Raw genomic sequence first — 22,483 nt, 5'->3', positions numbered from 1 at the left:
GGCAACCAGAAAGAGTGTTTTCCACGAAAGAAATTTTAACAGAGTTGTGGCTGCTGGTTCGAATGTGGACAACATGAGTTGTGACAGCATGAGATTAAGATTCCAAGGGGCTATTAGATTCCGAAAGGGGGGACAGAGGTGAAAGGTACCTTTCATAAAAGCTTTACAAAGCCTGTGGGACATAAGAGAACTATCTTCGCGGCTAACATGAAAACTGGATATAGCCGCCAGTTGAACCCTTATCGTGGACGTTGATGCACCTTCTTGAAAAAGTGTGGTAAGGAAATCTAGTATCTTGTGTACTGGAGCCCCGAATGGATCTATACCTTGTTTGGAGGCCCAGTGCGCAAAACGATTCAATTTGCTGTTGTACAGTTTCCTTGTAGATGGTTTGTGAGAAGTTACAATAATTTGTTGTATTGCAGGGGACAGTAACTTCGACCTGGCTAAGATGGGAAGCGGAGCAGCCAAGCTGTCAGTTTGAGGGACTTGAGGAAGGTGTGAGGAACTCCCGACGAATGTGTCAACAGGTCTGGCTCCGGGTCCAGCATACATGGTTCCTCCACTTGATGAGATTGAAGGAAGGGAAACCAGATTTGTCGAGGCCAGAATGGGGCTATTAGTATTATGGTCCTCTCCAGACGTTTGGCTTTCTGCAAGAACCTGGGAATTAGTGGAACAGGAGGAAAAGCGTGAAGGAGACCCGGGGGCCAATCGTGTACCAGTGCGTCCCTGGGGACACCCCCCGGAGGGGGTAATAGGGCAAAGTAGCTTCTGCATTTGGCATTCAATGGGGATGCAAACAGGTCGCAGCAAGGCTGGCCCCATCTGTGGAAGATCTCTTCCACCACTTGAGGTTTGAGGGACCACTTGTGAGGGAACAGGATGGCTCTGCTCAGCCTGTCCGCGATTACGTTGGAAGTCCCCGGGATGCGCGTTGCTATCAGAAAGCGTCCGGTGGACTTTGCCCATTGCCAAATTCTGAGGGCCTCTCTGCATAACGGGTAAGATCTGGTTCCCCCTTGCTTGTTTATGTACCAGACCACTGACATGTTGTCTGTCTGAATTGTCACTGTTCCCTGAGGTAAGGACTTGTGAAAGTGTTGCAACGCTAGAAACACTGCCCTCAGCTCTAGAACACTGATGTGCAGGTTGTACTCCAAGTTGGACCATTGACCTTGGACTGTTTGTCCCTGAAAAAATCCCCCCCACCCTATCAGGGAAGCGTCCGTGGTTAGAGTTGCTAGCGGACTGGGTAACCACCACAAGAGATCCTTTTTTGCAAAAGTTCGTGATCAAGACTTCGTGAGATGGTGGAAGCTGTCGATAAGACCACTGGGCGAATAGCATCCATTGAGGAATCCTCATATGCATCCTGCCTAGGGGAACTACGATAAGGGAGGCTGCCATCAAGCCTAGTACTCTTAATATTTGTCGCGCAGGGACTCTCTTGCTCTGGAGAAGGACTGAGATCTGATGTCTGAGGTTTGACACTCTTGGTGGGGGGAGAATAACTCGAGCCAGGGAAGTGTCTGGCTGTGCTCCTATAAATAAGATACGCTGTGACGGCGATAAGACAGACTTTCCAAAATTTACCGTTATGCCTAGCGAGGAGCAGAGGCTGATGGTGTAATCCCTGGCTTGTAGAAGATGATACTCGGTGGTGGCGGATAGGAACCAGTCATTTAGATAAGGAAACACCCGGAATCCCCTTCGTCTCAAGTGAGACGCTACTACTGTCATGCATTTGGTGAACACCCTGGGGGCTGAGGTGAGACCAAAGGGCAGAGCGCGAAACTGGAAATGACTGGCTCCCAGACTGAAGCGCAGATGATCTCTGGACGCCCTGGCCATCTTGATATGGTAGTAAGCGTCTTTGAGATCTGTAGAGCACATCCAGTCGCCCTCCTGCAGAAAGGGAAGGATTGACTGTAGCGTGACCATCCGGAACTTTTCCTTTTTCACAAAGGCATTTAATTTCTGAGGTCCAAAATTGGCCTCCAGTCCCCTGTTTTCTTTGGAACTAAAAAGAACCTTGAGTAAGTTCCGGATCCTATTTGGTCAACCGGGACTGGTTGGATGACTCTGTTTTCGAGCAACCTTCTTATCTCTACGGTTGCCTGGTCTCGCAGACTGGGTGGAACGTCTGGGAGCTTATTAGAGTTGTGTGGCATTCTGATGAATGGAATGTTGTAGCCTCTGGTAACTATGCTTTTTACCCAGGAATCTGATGTAAGATTTAGCCAGGCCTCTGGGTACAAAGCCAAGCGACCCCCGACTGCCTCCAGAGTAGGACAGTCGGGCCTGCACTCAGGAATGCTGGAAGGGCTTCCCAGAGAAAGTATCTCTGTTGTCCTGATTTTGCGGACCCCCTCTGCCGGCTGGGAGGCGTCTTCCATTTCTTCCCCCTCCTCTGCCTCTGGAGGGGGTCTCACTTTGGGTGGGCTGAAAGGATCCCCGAGTCTTTCAGAACCACATTTTCCCGCCTCGTTGCCCTTTTGGGTAGGGTCTAGATGGGGCGGAAAAATGGACCCCTACGGCAGACAGGGTCTTCCCTTCTTGTTCACACCTCGTGAGAGTCTCCTTTACTTTGGGCCCAAACAAGGAGGCACCATCAAAGGGGGCGTTGGCAAAGGAAGACTTGAAGGCTTCCGCAAAGGAGCATAAGCGCAACCAGGATTGCCTTCTTAGGGCGATCTCTGAAGCTGCCTGTCTACTCGACCCTTCGGCTGCATATGAAATCAGCCTCATGGACGAGTTCACTATGGAGCTTAGGGTGTTAAGTTGCGCTGTCACTTTCTCGGTGATAGCAGCATCTGTGTTTCCCTGGAGAGTATCTCCCAGTTCCTTAATGTGATCTCTCTGTAAACGCGTGAAATGCGTAAGGTAGTTGAGCGATCGGATGGAAAAAGTCGCAGAACTAAATATGCGCTTCCCATATCTGTCCATCGTCCAAGAATCCTTATTAGGGGGATGGACAGAGGAAGATGATTCAGACATCTCCTTCTTAGTGGCCGCTGCCACCACCATAGTATCCACGGGAACCCCTTTTGCAAGATAAGATTTGTCCTGGGGGCCATCATGTATTTGTTTGGCTTGTGAGGGATTGGCTCCACTGTATCAGGCAATTCCCAAGCCCTCCGGGGTATTAGAGCTATGGGTTCGTCAAATGGCGGGGTCACCCAGGAGGTAGAAGGTTGAGCCCCAAATGCCTTCAGCAAGACAGATTCATCCAAAGAAGGGGTAAGGAATTGCCAGTCTCGCCTCTGTTTCAGGATTTCCAAAATGTCCGCAAATGAAACATCTTCAGAAGGGGACCGTGGGGACCCTTCTGCTTCATCTAAATCGGTGTCAGATGTGAGGGATTCCTGGGGGGAATCAATGTGCCTCCTCTTGCACAATTGTTTCCTCGGAACATCCTCAGCGGGAGCTTCTGGGGATGCATCCGAGGAACCAGGGTCGCCCTGTGGGGTTGTCTGAGGCATTGGGTCTCGATGCTTGGTAGGGGCCGAGGGCACAGAAGCAGAACACGGACCTTTTGGGGAAGGAGAAGAAGATACTGATGATGTATGTGTCTGATCAGACAAGACCTTCCTCATGATGTCAAAGGCACCGGTGCCCCGATCCGAAGATCCGACCCGATCCAAAGAAGGTGGTCGTTTCTCTGGAATCGGGACCACGGGCTCCGACACTGAGGACGGATCCGAACTGATCTGAGCTGAGGCACCGAGGGGAAGAGTCGGAACAGACATCTCGGTTCGACTGTCCCCCCCGAAACCTAGGAAAGATCTTCGGCTCCGAGACTCTCCAGCTGGTTCCGAAGGAGTCGAGGTCAATGGAGCCGATAGCTCTACTGGAGGCTTTGGCACCGAGGGCTCTACGATCATCGGTTCCTCAATTCCTAGCTCCGATGACTCGACGGGTTTCGTAGGAGGAAGTGTCGAGGGGACAGGAATAGTCTCGAGTTTCGAAACCAGTTGGGATGAAACCTCGATTAGTTTGGACAGAGCCGAGTTCTCCATAAGCTTCTGTACCACTCGGTCCACATCGGAGTCGGAAAGCGGCATTGAAGAATGGGTCGAAGGGGCCAAAGCCATCACCGAGCGAAGGATAGAAGGCGGTGGTACCTCTGACACTGGCTCCAAGACCTGAGTCTTGATCAGAGATAAACGCTCGACGCCGGGCACCGAGGTCATAGGAGCCGGCGTCCGAATCTGGAAAGAAGTGCTCGGAGCCGATGACTTGGGCTCCGACACTCTTGAAGACTTCGACCCCTTCAAAGACTTGGATACTTGTTCAGCCTTGTCCAGGGCCTCTTGAAATTCGGGTTTAAGCAACCCTCTGTCAACCAACTTCCTGCGTCTTTCCAGCATGACCCTCCCACTAAAGGAATGACAGATGGAACAGTCTTCCTGCAAGTGGAGAGGGCCAAGACAGTAGACGCAGGATGAGTGGTTATCAGTAATGGACATCTTCTGTCCACACTGACATCTCTTAAAGCCTGATTTGGCTTTCTCTGACATTTTGATATAGTATATGTCCAAAACACAGCACACTTAAAGAAGTACACAATATAAATCTAAGTGTAACAATTTTAAAGGTCTAGAATAATAATAGTAATTATAATAAACCAACATATTAATTCTGAGCTAGTATACTATAGAAATCCAAAAACACAGCACACTATAATATATATATATATATATATATATATATATATATATATATATATATATAAAAAGAGTTAAGGCAAGAAATTATGTAGAATACTGTCAATCCCAACAGAAAAAAACGTAGGCCTTAACTAGAAAAGTTTAAACTATCTAATCTAATCTAACTACACTCACAAATAACACTCCTATACTATATTATTTATTTTAAACACTAAGAAATAACTATAAGTCTACTCAAAGAAGAAATATAGCAAGAATATTGAAAAAATATACTGGCCCGAGCCTCTCATATGTGATCTGCTGCTAGCTGCAAACTAGATCTGAGGGTTAGCACCTGAGGATCATGGGATATTACTGTGCCTCGAGCTTTCTCGAAGATGCGGAGCTGATGATTCGATCGGCTCCGAACCCGTGTGTAAGAACAAACGGCGAGATTGAACAATTTCACATTAAATGTTATATAAATGCAGTCTATATATCAGTGTCATCTTGGTGAGATTTTGTGAAAAAATAGGGTCCACCTCGTGAAGGTATTCATCAAGACTTGAGGATGAATGCAATTTCAGCAGTACTACTCTCCTTTGCTTGCTGACTTATCTCTCCATTCAGACCCCAATAATATTCTGTACGGTTATTGTTATTTTCCTTAAGGATCTGCATCCAAAATCACAGTCTCTCCTTGATTCCTAAACTTTCCCCACTTCATCATCATCTCTTCCCACTTTGAATTACACATTTCTGCTTGTGCTATGTATAGGAGCCTTAACTGTGTAGCACTGAAGTACCCCTTCAAATCAGGTAATCCCAAACCACCTTGTTCCACTGGAAAAATCAGCTTAACCCACTTAGACTCTTGCAATCTTCCCCTCCCAGATATAATCTTTCAGCTCTTTATTAATTGCCATTCACAACTCCTCCTCCAGTTGATAAAAATATGCCTGATCTGCATATAAAACTAAAGGGACTAAAAACATTTTAGCTGCTTGTATATTGCTATCTGTATCCATATAACACAGCTTCTAATTTCTAAGTTTTTGTATTATCTTTTGTTTAGTTTCTTCCCACATATCCTTAGCTGCCACACTACAATTCATTTTAATCCATACTCCTAAGTACTTAATTTTATCATGCTCTCATAAATATGGATATTGCTGAACCAACGCGTGTGTGGGTACATAGCTTACAGCTATTGCCTTTGTTTTAGCTTCAGCAATTTGGATCCCAAAAAGTTTTGAAACCACTTCAAAATGTTCCACAACACTGAAATGTCCTTTTCTGGTTTTATCAGGTATAAAATAATATCATTTGCAAATAGAGCCAACTTTTCTTGACTACCACGTTAATTATATCCTTGAATTGCTGAGTCCTTTATTTTCTTTGCCAGTGGTTCTAAATATAATGCAAATAACAAAGGAGGGAAAGGAAACCCCTGCCTGATATCGCAACTCAAACAAAAATTATCACAAAGCAATCCACCCACTTTAATGTTTGCCTCATATAGCCTCCTAATCAGCCTTGGAATTTTATAGGGGAATGCAAATGCTTCCAATTACCTGCTCATAAATTCCCAGCTTACTCTGTCAAATGCTTTTGCTGCAGCAAGACCCACCAACAACAGTGCTTTTTTCTTACATCTGCTTTCATCTGGATAATCAAAGTTCTGTTAATGTTGTCAAATGTTTGCTCTCCTCCACAAAACCACAATGATCCAGATCTATCAATTTTGGCATCACCTTTACCATTGTTTTAGCCATGACAGACAAACACTTTATAATCATGTTTTCAGACTGAAATTAGCCTATAAAAAGCTGGATCTTGTAGGTCTTTACCTTATTTAGGTATTACAGCCATCACTGCTTTCTTCCAGGATGTTGGTGCTTCTCCTCCTCTTAAAATGCTGTTAAACAAAACCTTCCAGATCTTAATAATTTTTCCCCTCCTACCTTACAAACTTCCACAAGACTACCATCTATTTTTGGGAATTTTCCTATGGTTTGGTTATACATCACCATTTTATCTCATCTCATCCTATCCTAATTCTTAGTAACTGAAACTCATCTGCCTCTAACCTTGGCATATTTAATTCTTCCATAGAGACATTTCCATTTGTACATTTTCTTGATTTCCATATTTCTCTGCTTTATACAGACTTTCATAAAGTTTCCAAAATATTTCTAGTACCTCTACAGGATCTCGTTATCTTCCTTGTTGGCTCCCTAAGCTTGGTGACAGCCCTTTCTACTTTCTGTTGCCCAAGTCGTGCTAAACGTTTTTGTGCTCTGGAGTTATCAAAAAACAGTTGCATAAACTCATGCAAATTATCGAGGTAACCCCTTGCTTTCTGATTAGTTTTCTGCAATTACTCCTCTCCTTGTTCTGTGAAATTCCCCCATTCTGCGATATTTTAGCCTTTGTCAGTCCCTCTAAATAAGTATTGTTACTTTTTAACCACCTATCTCTCTCTTTAATTTCCACCCTATTTGTAAACTCCACTTTAATGTATTCCACTCCCTAGCTACATTTTCAGAAAAAATGTATCTTCTCTAATAACTCCTGACCCGTTTATTAAATTCCTCTCTTTTCACCAGATAGGTGGGAAAGTGCCAGTGTAATTTTTATTTCATTATTCTGTGTTTTTATTTTAGTTATTAATGGCGTGTGATCTGAAACAGTTAATGGATGCATATCAAAATTTTCAATTAAATGCACACCCTCCTGTGAAATGTAAGTTCTGTCTAGCCTAGCCCAGTTTTTGTATCTTGGAGAATAATATGTAAATTCACTCTGAACTCCTACTACTGAATTCACATCTTCCATGCCAAATATTTTCATAAACTTCTTCCAAAATCTACCTCCTTTGTTAACTTTTCCCTTCTGGGCCCCCCACAGACACATCTTCACTGCTGCAAATCCAATTCCAGTCCCTGCCCATAAGTAACATTCTCTGCTGAAGGCTGATTATTTATCCCATAATTTTGTTAAGCTCCATTACAACAGGTTTCAGTGGAATATAAATACATGCCAGTGGTATCCTCCTCCCTTGCAGTAGCCCCTTACTACTACAAATTTACCATTATTATCTTTTTATCCTTGTCTATCACTACTGGAGCTCCTCTTGCAATTAATATAAGTATTCTTCTTTTCCTTTGTCCCAGGTACTCTGCTGAATAACCATCCTGAAAAACTTTTATTTTATTTTTTTTAATCAAATTCACATGTTCAGTTCTTTCCAAATGTGTCTCCTTTAGCATCACTATTTGCACTCTACATTTTTAATATAGTTCACTACTCTTTCTTTTTTGTATGTATCTGTGAGACCATTTACATTTAAAGATAATACAGAAAGTGTCATTATGTTAAAAAGATATTATTCCCACCTTTTATGTGTAACAGTTTTTTTGTTAAGTATCTAGCTCCAGTTTTTGCATTACATACATACACTAATGTTTGGCAGGTTGTTTCTTTCCATATCCATTTGAGCTTATATCACATCTTAACTTTTTGTTTTATTGAAAGCCTCTCAAGCAAAAAAAAATCACCCCTAAAACCTATTAACTTAATACTAACACATAAAACTATGTACACCTTCAAATACTAAAGTTTTGCCCTCTTAATAGGAACAATTGTCCCAAACTAACAGAAGTATTCTGTTTTTATTGCTCTTTATCAGATTGTCTCCGTGGAAACATGAGAACCAGATAGAGAATTGTTTCTACAAGCATTTATTTGTTTGCTAGAAGAAAGCTTTATTATATTCAATGTCCATTTTTTTATTTATTTGCTTTCTCTATAAACTTGTTACTAGATCAAGATAAGGGCCTAATCCAGTCATTTCCTTAGGCAACAATGAGGAAAAAGCACATCAATTTTTCTTGTATCATGCTCTTTTCACCAGACTTTTCTTTCTTTTTTTTTTTTTAAGTTGCAATGCCTACATTTCTTAAAACTGAACAAGGAGAAGGCCAGATGAAGGAAAAGAAAACAGGGACACCTGTTTAATTTAGTATCCCAATAAACTTTATAGGACGCAGATTATATAATACATTATACAAAATACTACTGTTAAGAACAAAATTTTGTTTTACATACAGTTAACTTTTTCCTCCTCTTCCCCTCTCCTAAGTATTCTTCCAAGCATTAATGATATGAAACAGTATAAATGCTTTAGATTCTCCTACATATTTAACAAAGTCAAAAAAAAATCCAATTTTTCCAGGTTTTCTTGTTCTGTCAAGTTTCTTGAGTATAATTAATGCTTTGTAATCCCACATTTATTTGTCAATTTCCAAGTTGTTGGTTTTATTCCTGTTTATCTGCATCTCCCAAACCAAGTCTCTACTTAATTCCCAACATACTCTCGGGTCTTCTATCCAATTCTTGTTTTTTTTTTCTGTCTCTCAAGCATTTTCCATTGAAACATTGGAAAATGTTTTACTGGCACTGTCTCTCTATGGGCTATTACTAGAAGAACAAGAAGCAGAATCTCCTTCTGTTTCACAGCTCCCTTTTTGTTGGACAAACTTTTGTATTTCCTCCTTAGCATATTCTGCATCAAAAAATTATTTTGTCCCTTGAAGAAATAATTTTCCGAAGATAACTAGGCGCAGCAGTTTCAATCCCACACCTGCTTCTCGCCATTGCCTGATTAGTGGAATAAAATTTTATTCCTCTTCTGCCTGGTGTACAGTGAATAATCATTTTCCACAAACACACTACTGTCTCCCACTTTTAGTACTTTGTCCTTCTGCTACAGTTTTGACAGAATCAAATCCTTTTGCTGGTAGGATTGCATCTTTACTATTAAAGGTCTAGGTTGCATTTTCATGGCAAGGTTTTCAACATACACACAAGGTGCCCTTTCAATTAACAACTCCTGCTGTGGAATACCAGTCCAGTTGTTATTTGTGCTTTCATAAAATCAATGCACTCAGTTCCTTCCAGCTTCTCTGGTACAGCAGAAAATCTCAGGTTTTCCCTGCATGCTATGTCCTCTACTTCTATTATTTTTTGAAACATCTCTACTTGAGCAGTCTCATATTCAGCCAGCCTTTTCTTGATTTCAGCCTCTAATTTTTGCAGTTTTATCACCTCATCTGAATATCTATTTAAAGCTTCTTCCATTTTTCCAGACTTTTATTTGAGATGAAATATTCTATCACTGTTTCATTCAATTTAATCAGCTCTGAGTACATTTGACATTTACTTATTTTTTCCTCCAGGTTACTAGAAGTCATGTCTTGGACTTGCACTGCTTTTTTGCTGAATAGCTGCAGCATTTTTCCCAGTTAATGTTTTTTCCTCACTTTTTCTGATTGATTTTCTTTCAGGTCTCTGAATTTCCTTTTTGCGGGCATCGAGGCAGAGCACTTTTTAGCCAGTTACTGAAATTTACCCAGAAATAATAGTTTACTGGCTTTCTCTTCTGAGATTGCACTTTCACACCAGGAGAGGTGAAATTAAGTTTACTCAATGTGCAGCCATCTTGGATGTCTTTGGCTGAGATAACTTCTTGGCAAAATTATCCTACACCTTAGATTCCTTACCAAGAGGGTATAAAATATCCAAAAGTGACATTGTACTGTCTTTTAGTGCCTCAGTATCTCTTTCATCTAAGTTTGGGAAATGGACAATAGAGCCATTTTTCACATTCCTCCAGGCCAATAACTGCTGTAAGCATCACAAAAGTAAAGAATAATAACCTCAGGCTACTCAAATATAATATTCCTAAGTGCTCTCTGTAAAACAAATGAACTACTAATCCCTGTAAATTTAAAGAAACTCCCATTAAAAATATTTCAAGTGTAAAATAACAAATTCAAGGAAATAGTTTCACAGGCAGTAAATTCATCATCTTCGATATTATAATGAATCAATGTCTTTCAGAACTGCTGAAAATCTGGCAATATACAATTAAGTTTGTACTTTGAAAGAAATTAACCAGGATTATTCTCATGTTGTTTAAAGTACCTTAAAGAATCAACAACATAAAAAAAATAGTATCTGATAGCAGGCTCCAGCACATTATTAGGCTTCAAAAAATATAGGGCAGAATTTTGAATGAGCAAAAAAGCAGAACATTCATCAGTTAAACTTAGTCATGGGTAGGTTGTAATTCAATACTAGAAGCTGTACTGAGTCATTCTTTTCAAAACAGTAGAAGCACTTCACTTTTAGAAACTTGTTTTTGTTAAGTTTTAACTACTGTGCTATAATTAAAACAAAGAAACAAGAATTCTAAGTCGACCTCTAACTTGTTTATAAAATAATTTTAAAAGCAAAGTTCAAGTTGAGAAAAAGTCACAGGAACTGCTATAAACTGGATAAAGAGATTACAATGATGACCTACAGTAGTAAAGAGAAAAAAAATTACACACACAGTAAAGTCAACAGTATATAGAAATAAAGAAGTTATGTACTTACCATAACATTCCATCTGTGTTGTCGATCTTCATTCATTCTTGACTAATGGAGACTCGGCTCTGATCCTCGGAACCAGCTCGGCTGTTATACAGCTTGCCCCAGCCAAAAAACTATAGAGCTAAGACTCTACCCACAATGCCCCTCTCTCCATTACCTCAGATCAAGTTTGCAGCCAAATAGTATGGCAGAAGAACAGGTATACAAACGCAGAAGCCATGATCAAGGTGAAACCTATAGGGTCCCAGAGAAATTGTCCAATCCTCCAGGAAATCTGTTGGAGGGGGAAGGACAGTGGGATGTCAAGAATGAATGAAGACCGGCAACAGAGATGGAAAATTATGGTAAGTACATAACTTCTTTATCTGATGTTTTTAATCTTCATTCATTCTTGACTAATGGGACAGTGTCCCCAGCTACTTTAAGTCTTAGGTGGCCTTATGGAAGGATATTCCTGAGAACCATACACCCAAAGGACCACATTCAATTTGTAATGAGTGATAAAGGTATGTGGAGTAGCCCATGTTGTGGCTGCATATATTTCATCCATGGATGCCCTGGAGTGGAAAACAGCTGACATGGCTATTGATCTGATGGAATGCGCATTTACAGGTGCATATAACTTTTGGTTTTTACAATTATAAATGAAGGTAACACAATCTTTTAGCCATCACGATAAAGTAACTTTTAAGATGAGTTTTCTCAAAGTTAGACCTGAAAAGGAAACAAATAACTGGTCCGATTTTCTAGACTCTTTGGTCCTGTCTAGGTAGAAACATAACTGTCTGTGAACATCCAGTAAATGCAAACAATATTCACCTTTATTGGAGAAATTGGAGAAGAAAACGGTCCAATCAGTAGTTTGATTAATATTAGATTATGAGACCATCTTAGCAAGAAAGGAAGGATTGGTTCTCAATGAAACCCTATCCTTATGAAAAATCAGATATGGGGGTTTACGCTTTAATCTCAGAAACTTTCCATGACAGAAATTTAAGATGGCAAGTCGCTGCTGGTTCAAAGGGCAGAAGTATCAAAGATTGCAAAACCAGAGTCGGATCACATGGAGCTACAGGGTCCCTGAATGGGGGATTTAGACGCAAAGCACCTTTAAGAAAAACTTTTCATAAGCGATGGGAAATTAAAGAATGGTCAGTGTAGCCATTGTGGAAATGGCCGCTAACTGAACTTTAATGGTGGAAGCAGAAGCTCCTTGATCAAAAAGGACAGATAAAATTCTAAAACTTTCTCAACAGATGCTGAAAAGGGATCTAGATTATTTGGTACAGGCCCAAATTGAAAATCTCTTCCATTTGCTAAGATAGAGTTTCCTGGTGGATGGTTTATGAGAAGCCAGAATAATTTTTTGTACTGAGGAAGCTATGTTACTCTGCCTGGCAATTAATGAACTGGAGGAAACAAGCTGTCAGCTTGAGACTGTGAAGGTTGGGGTGCACCAGTTTCTGTGGGTGAGACAGCAGGTATGGAACTGGGTCCATAATCCATGGACAGTGCATCAGGGGAGGCCATTGAAAGGGGAACCAGACGTGTTGGGGCCAAAAGGGTTTGGTGAGAATCACTTTTCTTCTCATCCTTTGGACTTTCTTCAAGAACAAGGGAATGACAGGAAAATCATAGAAAAGACCCTAAGGCCAATCAAGAAGGAGAGCATTTCTCGGGGACTCCCCTGAGAGAAATTAGGGCAATATAGCTGCTGCATTTGTTGTTCATTGGTGAAGCAAAGAGGTCACAGCAAGGCTGGCCCCACAGACAAAAAAATTCCATCCTCACCTTTGGATTGAGAGACCACTCGTAAGGCAGGAAAATGCATCTGCTCAGTTTGTCCACTATCACGTTGGAGCTCCCCGGGATATTCGTTGCAACCAGAAAGCAATTGGAAGATATCGCCCACTGCCATATTTTCAGAGCTTCCTGGCACAGGGGATAAGATCTGGTTCCACCCTGTTTGTTGATGTACTAAACCACTGACATGTTGTCTGACTGAATTGCAATTGTCCCTGGAGGGCAGACAAATTGAAAGGCTTGCAACACTAGGAACACAGCCCTCAATTCCAGGACACTGATGAGCAAACTGGCCTCTTGTGGAGACCAAGTGCCTTGGACTGATTTTTCCAGATAATGCCCCCCCACACCTGATCTGGGAGGTGTCCATGGTCACTATGGTCTTGGGCTGAGAGAATATAAAGGAATGGACCAGAAGAATTTTCTATGACTGCATCCATTGGGATAGATCCTTCCTGCAGTGACTTATTATTAAAATGGGATAACTCATTGGATGTGTTAGGCTGGACCATTGTCCAGGGAAGTAAATACTGTGGGAAGAAATGGCCAGGGAATTGTTATGGCTAGGCTTGTATAGGCCCTAGGGCCGATAGCCTAGTACCAACCTAAGAGCCACTGAAGTAGCCTCATGTGAAATCTAGCCAGAGGTACTAAGGTAATGGTCTCTGCCATAGACCCTAAAGCTTGAAGGACAAGCACAGCGGGGACTTGTCTTTGGATATGATGAACTGTACTTGAGACCTTATCTTTTGTAGTCTGTGAAGATGGAGAGAAGCTACACAAGAGAATGTATTGAGGCGGGCTAATATAAACTCTAGGTCTTGTGTCGGAGTCAGCTGAGATTTTTCTCTGTGGACAGTGATGCCCAAAGAGTTGAAAAGATGCAAGATGAAATTTTTGGTTTGAAGCAGTAGACACCTGGTGGGGGAAGTTAGAAACCAGTCATCTAAGTAAGGAAACACTCAGAATCTGTGTAGTCTCAAGTGAGCCATGACTGCTGCCATGCATTTGGTGAGCTCCCTGGGGGCTGTAGTGAGACCAAAGAGCAGCACTCTGAACTGGAAATGAATGGCTCCTAGCTGAAAGCGGAGAAACCTTCTGGAGCATTTGTTCATTTTTATGTGGTAATATGTGTCTTGAAGGTCTATAGAGCACATCCAATCATTTCCCTCTAAAAAGGGAAGTATAGACTGAACCAACCCCATCCGAAATGTTGTTTGCTGAACGAACTTGTTCAGAAAGTTGAGATCCAATACTGGTCTCCAGTCCTCTGTCTTCTTTGGCACTAAAAAGAACCTTCAGTAAACTCTAGATCCTATGTGGTCTGGTGGGACTTCTTGGATGATGCTTTTGTCTAGCAGCTTTTGAATCTCCAAGGCTGCTTGGTCTTTCTGGTTGGGTGGTACATTGGAACTCTTCTTTGTAATCTTGGAAAAAGAATAAAGGGGATATGATAACCTCCAATAATGATTTTTTGCACCCACATATCAGAAGTTATTAGCCACCAGGCTGTCTGGTGCAGGGAAAGTCTTCCCCCGACTGCTTGCAGAGGTAAGCAATTGGACTTCCTTTCAGGAATGCTGGTAGGGTTATCCAGAGAAGGAATCTCTGGAGTCCTGATTTCGCAGCTCTAGACCAGAAGGTACAGACATATGACACTCCGATATAGAAGGGGCCAGCTGAGAGCCTGCAGAAGCTAATGCCATCTCCATGACTTGGAAGGCAGCCCACCCTCCAAAGAGGCATGGGAGCCCAGAACTGAGGTCACACCCCACTCCGAAGGACCGCCATCTGAAGCAAGAGCTGGGGAAGAGCCTGCAACTGCCAGGGCCTTCAAGGGCTAAGGATGACTCCAAATAAAAACAGGAATTGATCCAAAACCCTCGGAACCAACAGCCGAGCTACTACTCTGAAAATCTACCAGTTCCAAGGGAACCGAATATGTCAGTGCAGTCCTGGAAGCTGAAGAGGGAGTGGCTGTCGGCACCAGGACAGTTGGAACTGGGGAAATAGAAGTGGTGGACTCTAAGCCTCCTGAGGAGGTCAGAGGAGGAAAATCTGGAAGAGTCTTAGCAGAAAAAAACAACAAGTCTAGAGGGGAGAGAGGTCTGAGAAGGGGCAGGAAGACCCCTGGCTGCCAAAAGCTGATCCACCAACCTCACAATGTCTACCTCGGAAAGACTCCTGGAAGATCAGAGAGACATCCTAGAGGGAGTTTCTGACCTTTCCAAAAAAAAAAAAAAAGACTGGGTAGTAGACCCACAAAGGGGTTTATGGAAGGGGAATACCTTGTCCTGGGTACATGTAATGGTTCAGACTTTGGCACCAAAGGGGCAGGTAGAGCGCAGATGGTGATGTTGGTACTGACTGGGAAACTAAATAAGCCAGTGCCGATGTTGGTGCTGAAGCTGTTGGAGCCATGACAGCAGTAACCAGTGCCAAAGGTTCTCGTTCCAATAATTTTGTAACCGGAGTCCTCATTCTGAGAAAACTGATGGAACGGAAGACTTGTATTTCTTAGTCTCCTGTGCCATAGGGAAACTCGGCACCAAATGACTCCTCTTTCTGGTGTGATCAGATTTTGAAGACGAGGGAAGATCTGACTTGGACAAAACTTCTTCGAAAGAAGATTTTAGCATCCCTTTTAAAATCAGTTTGTTTGGTCTTTCTACCAAGATCCTGGTACTAAAGACCTGGCAGACTGAACAGTCTAGATCCAAATGGGGCAAACCCAAACAAAATACAAAAGAGCGATGCCCATCTGAATTAGGCATCTTTCACCCACAGTCTTAGCACTACTTAAAACCTGAAGTTACCTTTTATTTTTCCACCATTTTACAGTAGAAGAAACTATAGAAAAAAATCACAGACATACACACAAAGGAGAGATGAAAATTATATCAACGAAGGTAAAAATAAATAGGCTCATAGGTGTTTACCAGGCTAACGACCACAAGGGCCTTTTTAAGCCTAACCATGCACCTCAAATCTCTGACAAGTTCTGACACCCTTGATAAGTGTAAGCATGGGCCTGGGAGATGTACCATTTACAGGTTACCTGTTTGCATTAGAGACACAGGTGCCAAAACCAGGGATGAATTTCTGGTTTCTCAACCAATTGTCCAAGTTGCACTTGAACTGGGTTAGGAAGGAACTCCCAAATACCAAGATAGATTAGACAGAAAAGAAAATGAATACACAGTAGGTAGAGTCTTAGCTTGAGAGTTGATTTTTGCTGGTGCGAGCTGTATAATGGCCGAGCCAGTTCCAAGGATCAGAACCGATTCCTCATTAGTCAAGAATGAATGAACATTGACAACATCAGATATATTGTTTTTCAGCCTAACCAAAATGCAACATCTCCAAAACCTCTCAAATATACCAAATGAAATGGAAGACTTTATTTTGTTTTTTAAATGACTCATCATATTCATGAGTAGTTTATGTTTTTCATATCTGTCATACTGTATAAATAGAATAAAAGATTATGAATAAATGCACTTTATATGCTCTCTTCACAGGTTGATGTGGCTTTAGATTCTGGACTGGCACAAGTAAAATGCATCTGGGTTGTTTAACATACGTCATTGCAACCAGTCATAGCTTATGGGCAGCAAATCATAACTCATCAATGATGATGTAAATTTTTTTATTACTTGAGGAGTCCAAATAGCGGCATTAATACCTACCAGGTCACTGTGAAGGCAGTTCAGGATAACACCATCGTGCATCCTTACATCATGCCCACTTAACAAGACATATTTATTTCCAAAATTAAGGCATTATGACTGCAAGATAAGTAAAAAACAATCTGTTTATATATATATTTTAACTTTCCATTACTATAACATTATTTCACAGTTTTTAAGCATGCTTTTAAGTCACTCAAGACAATTAATGAGAAACACAACCTAATACTAGTCCCCTTGCTGCATAGAAAAACTCCAGCAGCCAATTCCACTATGCATAACTCATTCAGCCACCAGTTACCATTTGATCAAAGATCCAACAGTATTCCCCTCCCCTACAACCCACCTGGGGTTGGTATTTCTCTTGTTGCAAACAAACAAAAAAAATAAATAAACCTTTCCGGTATCATGACAATTATCTGTTTGTTGAGTGCTCTATACATGTAAGAACTCTATGGGCAGGAGGGAAATAATTTGGTGCACTTTCCACCTTCCTGCTGTGCACATGACAGTCTCCACTAAGTCAATATGACTTAACCCTCCCCAACTAGATATATTAAATTATGTGCAGTGTAATGACACCCTGTCTGTCTGTCTGTAGAGTACTGACTTACCTTAATGCAGTCTTCTCTCACTAAAAACAACAAAACCCCTCAAAGTAGACTTCACAATCTGGCAGGCTGTCTAGCAGCCCAAGTTTATCATCACTCCAGGGCTGCTAGCAACAGAGACAGACATAATTCTGTTCTGGTTAGCTGTCCATCAGAAAACTAGCCAAACAAAAACAAAGAACAATACCCTTTAGCTTCTTTCAGGCATTTCTGTCCCAGTGAATCCAGCTCAAGTGAAGGACTTCCAGAAGAAGACATGAGGTAGTCATGGCTGTACTGCAGCAGTGGGGCTGTTACTGTGCCAGATGGAAGTAAAGAAGCTGTGCCACTTTTAAAAAGAAAGGGCAGAGATTCATCAGAAGCCTTTTGTGGAAGTGTCTGAGAGAGTGGAAATACGGTTGCTGGTGCACTGTTGATAGGCTGAGAGAATTTCTGAAGCACAGAGCTGACAGGTGAGCCTGAAGTTGCAGGGGCTGTGCCAATCAAGTCCAAGTCATCTGGTTCAGCCTACAAAAACACAGTAAATGCAGAAACAGTGAAATCCTAGCTCAACAAAACTTCAGAAATGTAAAATATGCCAAACCAAATAAGCAACTTTTTTTATACAAGAACTTTCAGTGCTGACAGAGTTTCATTTAAAATGCATGCTCAGGACTTGCAAAGAATGTTGGTGCATTTCTTAACCAGAATAAATCTTACAGGCACACTGTTTCTGTATGTGTATGTGTATGTGTATATATATATATATATATATATATATATATATATATATATATATATATATATATATATATATATATATATATATATATATATATATATACACACACATGTCTATACAGAGAGAGAGAGAGAGAGACAGAGTCAGACAGATAGACACACACACATATATATGTGTGTGTGTGTGTGCCTAAATACATTAACTGTCTGAACAGTCGACAGCTGTTTTATTAACGCACTTTGGTCGACAAAACAGATTTTCAACATTTGTGTGAGACAGCTACATTACCAGGGTTAGGAAACAGGCCCTCTTCCTGGCACTGTGTGATCCTGGAGTAGGAATATATAATTAACATGGTGTGGGGCACAGTTCCCCACATTGGTACAGGGGTGCAAAGAGGCTTGCCCCCCTGCAAAAAACAGTGTTTTGATTTGTATGCTCCAAAGCTGTCTCGCAGAGCATGTGCAGTACAGTACTGACTTTTTTCCCCAATGAAAGCACTTATTTTTGTATGAATAAATAGTGACTTGTACTTGCCAATCTCACTGTGGATTTTTCAGATATAACATCTGTGTGGAAATACTAAGTTTTATTTTTGCAGTCCATGTCTAACAGAGGTGACTGAATCAAGCTACTTTCTTTTCCTGGAAGCACCTGGACTCTTCCATTTTGTGAACGGGTGTTCTTGGTTTTTGCATTTTTCCCCCCAATATTTTATTTCTTGTGATGTAGACTTAGATGGTTAGATATTTTTATGCATACCTGTATATATATATATATATATATATATATATATATATATATATATATAGAGAGAGAGAGAGAGAGATACGCGCGCCCAGACACTAATAGAAATATATAAATGTGTGTGTGGTGTGTGTATATATATATATATATATATATATATATATATATATATATATGTATATTCACACGCACACACACACACATACATATATGTGAGTGTGTGTACATATAAATATATCTAGAGAGAGATATGGATTCACTTTGGAACATCAAAATACCATAAGCTTGAAATTCAAAACACTAAGGCCAAAATACTGAAAGTTCATTATGCTGAAAGTTCACAATGTTGAATGTCAAAATGTTGAATCAGCTGTGTAAACACTGTTATGATGTGCAAATTGGTTGCTGTGGCTTTCAGATGTGTTATGTTGTAGTATAGTCAATAAGAAGGGAATATGACTGAGGTTAGCTGTGAAACTCTATGTATCGGAGAGATATATAGTAATGTGTAATGTATTCGCAGTGAAGCAGTGTTTCTAAGAGAAGGTTGACAATAGGTTTTTACAATTTAAACAGGCAGCCATGAAGCTTGGAATGGTATATTTCCATTTTGTTCTGTGTAGTGCGATCTCGGAGTTGATATATTTAAGTAGCAGGGGGTGTAGGGGGCACAGCCCTCCACATGGTGAGTACAGGGGGGCTTGCCCCCTGCTTATATTTAGAGAAGTTTAATACAGTTTGTTGTTTATTTGTTTCTGTATGTTGTTGTGGTGTAATATAGTAAATGTTGTTTTTCTATGTTTTTTTCAAAATTTTGGTCTTAATGTTTTGAATTTCAAGTTTATGGTATTTCGATGTTCCAAGGTGAATCCATATATATATATATATATATATATATATATATATATATATATATATATATATATATGTGTGTGTGTGTGTGTGTGAATATGTGGGTGTGTGTGGATCACTTTGGACGATGATTGCATTAACAATGCCTATTTTAAGGCCAGCGCAATGGTTTAAAGGGATAAATCTCTGACTACAGGTCAGGTGACTTGGCTTCACAATTAGCAGCTCTTGCAGTGAAGGATAAGCAAGCCTATCTTAGAATGATTGCATGCACTTGGATGTTCCTTGTATTTGACCCCTAGCCAAGACTAGGCACGCAACTGAAATGCTGAATAGCATGGGAAAGGGCTGACTCACCACGGAGGTGTGATGACATGCCAGCACCTCCACCCAGATCATAACAGGTGTAGGGGAAAAAGGATTAGGAGAAAACATTCCTCAGTAGCAATATCACATTTCACCAGGAGCTTCAATCTCTTCACTTATCCCAAACGTGTATGACTATCAATGGGTGTGTTCCCTGTAGACTCAGTAAATGAGGAAAGAAAGGAAAAATGATCAGGGCGAAACACCCCTCAGTAGCTGTATTACACTGCACTAGCAGCCTCAATCTCTTCAATGACCCATCCCCAGTAGAGGTCCAAGTAACTTCAGGGAACCAGTAGGATGGGTGGATGAGAAGAGACCCTGGTGGTAGCCAATGGTCAGATGTGATGAAAAAAAAAATATGTCTATTTTATCTAATATACATAATCAAAGTTTCATTATAATGAAGGAACTTCAACTACATTTAGAGTCTTCCTCATAAAGCAAAGGAAAATAAGATAATAATGGTAGATGTGCGGTAGTAAGGGGTTACCGGCAAAGGAGTTTTTTTCTGCTATCCATTTATATTCCACCTAAAACTGACACTATAGAGCATAAAAAAATTGGTGAGAAATATTTGTTCAGCAGGGAATATTATTTATGAGCAAGAACTGGAACAAGATCTGCAATAGTGAGGATGTACTGGGGGGACCTAGAAGGGACAATATTAAAAAGAAAACAGACACCTGAAGAAGTATATGAGAATGTTTGTTATGGAAGATGTGAATTCATGGGTATGAACCCAGACAGAATTTAAATATTATTACCAAAGGGTGATGTAACATACCTTTCAAAAAGTCTGGAGAAAACCATAAATAAACGTGGGATAAAGACCCAAAAATAGGGACAATTTTAAATATCGCTCTTACAAACTTACAAAGTTGATAGAACAGGTTTTGTGTTAGCATGAATTTTCTGAAGGATATAAAGTCTGAAACTCAAATGTTTGTCATGTCTTTAATGATTTACAATTTGCCTGAAAACCTCAATTTTATGAAAAACGTACCAAAAATATGAGGCCAAAATCTGGATATTCTGCGAAAATCTGTACAGTTAAGAGGTAAGGGTACAATAAATGGGGCAGAGTGTATAGAAATTATATTTCATGAGAACAAGTACATTTAATGGAAAGCTTTGAAACACATCCAATAACAATTTCAGATTGTGTACCAATGAAAAGAAATTAAATGCAGGGTAATGAAGTAAAAAATGAGACAGTGGCATTTTCCTACTTATTAGTTAGAGAGAGGAACATAAGGAATAGTTAGTGGAAATGATTTGAGGGTTATAACGGAAGAGAGAAATTGGGATAGCAAGTGATTGGGATAAAATTAAAATGGAGTTTAATAACAAGGTAAAAATAAGAGAGCGGAAGATATCAGAAAAATAATGCAAATTATTTAGAGAGGTTTCCAAAGCACAAAATGAGGGAAATCACATAGAACAACAATAGGAGCAACTGCAAAGTGCTAAATGGAAAATAAAGGAACATTTTGATAATATGCATGGTTTTAGAAAAGCTGCTGTTAAGCAAGTATTTACTGATAACTCCAGAGAACAAAAACTTTTTACACAGTGACTTAGAAAGTAGAAAAGGGTTGTTACCAAACTTAGGAATCCTATAACAAGAAAAATAATCAGGGATCCTATAGAGACTTTAGAAATATTTCAAACATTTTATGAAAATTTGTACAAGTAAAGGAGTGTGGAAACCAACAAAATGGATATATTAACGGAAGACTTAATTATGCCAAGGTTAGAAGGAGATGAGGCTCAACAATTAAAGAACAAGACAGGAAGAGATAAAATAAAAATAGTGATATGTAACCATTCAGATGGAAAGTCTGTTGGTACAGATGGTATTCCTGTGGAAGTTGAGAAGGAAGAAAGTATATAAAGGTCTGGAAGGTTTTGTTTAACATTATTATAAAACTGGGGGGGGGTACCAATATCTTGGAGGAAAGTTGTGGTGTCTGTATTACCCAAAGGGAGTAAAGACCCTTCAGACCCAGCTTCATACAAACCAATTTAAATTTTAAACCATGTCTGTAAAGTGTTTATGTGGTAACCATTTGAAATGTAGGGACCCGTTACAGTAAGTCGCAAAATGCCAAGACTGAATGGCAGAAAGAACAGACTTACATATACTAAGTCTGAGATGCCATTTCTCAGAATACTCCCTTTTTTATGAGGTACTCAGATCTTGGAGTATATATATATATATATATATATATATATATATATATATATATATATATATATATATATATATATATATATATATATAAGATTGGGGGTGCAAGGGGGACTTTAAAGAGAAGACCTATTTTCAAGATTCACTCTTCTCTGAGTTTTCAGTCTTTTTTTTCTTTTTGGCTTTTCAGCACTTGGCATTTCAAGTACTAACATTTCAATAGGGAGCCATTAATGTTTATGATAGCTAAGAGAATGGCTGAGGTGTTGCAAAACTGATGGATATGAATCAATGTGGTTTTGTGGAAAGGAGGTAAACATTTGATGATATTAACAGAACAAGGATAATGATCTAGAGGGAAGCAGATTATAACAAATGCTACACTTTTAGTGGTAATGATGCAGAGAAGC

The 22,483-nt window shown here is 40.2% G+C and overlaps 1 protein-coding gene across 2 annotated transcripts in view; it reads right to left on the bottom strand.

Moving 5' to 3' along the window:
• GGA3 (golgi associated, gamma adaptin ear containing, ARF binding protein 3) overlaps positions 1 to 22,483 on the bottom strand; it is a 992,054-nt gene that overhangs the window by 425,866 nt on the left and 543,705 nt on the right. For both annotated transcript variants that reach the window (XM_044085033.1, XM_044085034.1), the window contains exon 13: positions 17,381 to 17,700. In XM_044085033.1, coding sequence (XP_043940968.1) covers positions 17,381 to 17,700 — 320 coding nt within the window. The remainder of the gene's footprint in view (positions 1 to 17,380; positions 17,701 to 22,483) is intronic.

The sequence above is a fragment of the Protopterus annectens genome, chromosome 10.part0, assembly GCF_019279795.1.
Source record: "Protopterus annectens isolate FY-2018-M chromosome 10.part0, PAN1.0, whole genome shotgun sequence".
Lineage (NCBI taxonomy): Eukaryota > Metazoa > Chordata > Ceratodontiformes > Protopteridae > Protopterus > Protopterus annectens.
Note: the sequence above shows the minus strand (reverse complement) of the source record. Positions and strands in the feature narration are given on the sequence as shown.